This window comes from Cibotium barometz, chromosome 45 (genome assembly GCF_041138505.1).
Source record: "Cibotium barometz isolate CiBa-2024 chromosome 45, ASM4113850v1, whole genome shotgun sequence".
In the NCBI taxonomy this organism is placed as follows: Eukaryota; Viridiplantae; Streptophyta; class Polypodiopsida; order Cyatheales; family Cibotiaceae; genus Cibotium; species Cibotium barometz.
The window spans coordinates 16,017,738-16,019,380 of NC_141090.1; the positions used below are offsets into that span (position 1 = coordinate 16,017,738).

The 1,643-nt window shown below is 49.9% G+C and overlaps 1 protein-coding gene across 1 annotated transcript; it reads right to left on the bottom strand.

The window, feature by feature from the left end:
- Window positions 1–420: 420 nt before the first annotated feature.
- On the bottom strand, window positions 421–1,268 carry PAM68 (PAM68-like protein (DUF3464)). The gene has a single exon (XM_086783114.1). The coding sequence runs from the start codon at window positions 1,195–1,197 to the stop codon at window positions 625–627; it is 573 nt and encodes a 190-aa protein (XP_086639240.1). The 5' UTR covers window positions 1,198–1,268; the 3' UTR covers window positions 421–624.
- Window positions 1,269–1,643: the final 375 nt, after the last annotated feature.

Below are 1,643 nucleotides of genomic sequence, written 5' to 3' on the forward strand. Positions count from 1 at the left end.
TAAAATGGACTCAATAAAGAAAAGCAAGGTGCGAGATCACCCGTCTGTACAATCATGGAGTGTATGTACAAGGGCGAGAGGAAATGGTCATCCATACCAGGATGGGGTAGTCTGCAAAAGTATTGAGTGGTGGTGCTGTCCTGGGGGTACCCATTCCAAGATAATTCTGGGTGTATCCCATGTCGGTGGCATCCAGCCCAGAAAGAGGGGGGGAAAGGACTTGAGGGCGAAACAATATGCCAGATTTACCAAGGACAAAGGAGTCTGTACAATTATAGGGAGTCTGCATGCACATGGGTCATCCATACAAGGGCCAGAGAATCCACACATGAATTGGTCAACCAAGAAAGGGCGGCGGAGTCTCTACAAGTACGCTCGATGGTTCAATGATGACTCTGTGATGGCATCCAACACAAGAAAAAAAGAAGACAAAATGCCAGATATAACAAGGATGGAAGAGTTCATCACACATACAAGTAATGAAGGGTGTGAGTCCATACAAGGATTGGTTGTCCGTACAAGGGGCGTTAGTCCGTACAATCATGCTCGGTGATGCCTCCATGCGAGCTGGAGGGGACCATGGATATGCTTTCACTTTCTATGCTGCTTGCAATGGAAAGGCTCTCATTTTCTTTGTTGCTTGCCCTGCAGGTTCTCGAAGAAGACAGGCCAGTTGGCCTGGGCCTCTTTCCAGCCCAAAACGGAGCCTTCGCGGAGGGGATCCCAGCTAGTGGAGACGATGCCGTACGTGATGCCGAGGCCGGACGTTCCGAAGAAGAGGCCGGACACGAGCAACGGCAGCCACTCCGGCACATCCACCTTGAGAACCACCTTCAAGTACCAGAAGAAAGGAAAGAAGAGCACGCCCAGCGACAGCGGGATGCCCACCGCGACGCCGATCCGCTTCAGCATCCGGTCTGTCACGAGCTCCGGTATCTCATCGTCCTCTTCATTAGGGTCCTTCTGCTTCTGCTGCTCTGCAGATAAGGTCTTGGATGGCGCACTGCTGCTTTTTGATGATGAAGATGGCGACGGAGAAGGGGGCCCGAAGCCCTTTGGGCTCTTCAGCGCAAGCACCACGGTTCTCCGCAGGCTTCGCGTTCTGTGGAGTACATGCTGTTGTAGTGAAGGAAGAGGGGGTCGAAAGGCTCCATGGATGAGTATCCGGCTGTTGCTGCCCTGCACAACCCCCACCATTGCTCACTCCTTCAGATATTTTGTCTATTTGGTATCAGGCTTATCATGTAGCAATTATATACACACACTCATCGTATTTATCATTACATCCTAATAAGGCTTTGAATGAGAGGTCCACATATCAACTTTTTATTTTTCACACAAACTCACCCTTAGAATTCTGTGTTTGCGGAAGGTGGAGTATATCCATCGGCTCACAACACAGTACCCCCATCGCGCTGCTTGATTGCATCGAACCCGAGTCCTCGCAATGGAACCCAACCGTTCTACCAACTCGCCTACGCGCTCGTGGGCTCACCTTGAGAATTCTAAGCACAAGCACGATAAAATTAGGCAATCAGTTGTCATAGGGTGCAAGAGGTTTACACACATGCTTGCCCAGGGATCTCATTCAAAATAGGAAAGTTTCTCCAAAATTTGTGAGTTGGCAAACATACAATTGTGAG

What these genes read in the sequence shown, in the direction of transcription:
- PAM68 (XM_086783114.1), bottom strand. Translation starts at nt 1,197, where the DNA reads ATGGTGGGGGTTGTGCAGGGCAGCAACAGCCGGATACTCATCCATGGA.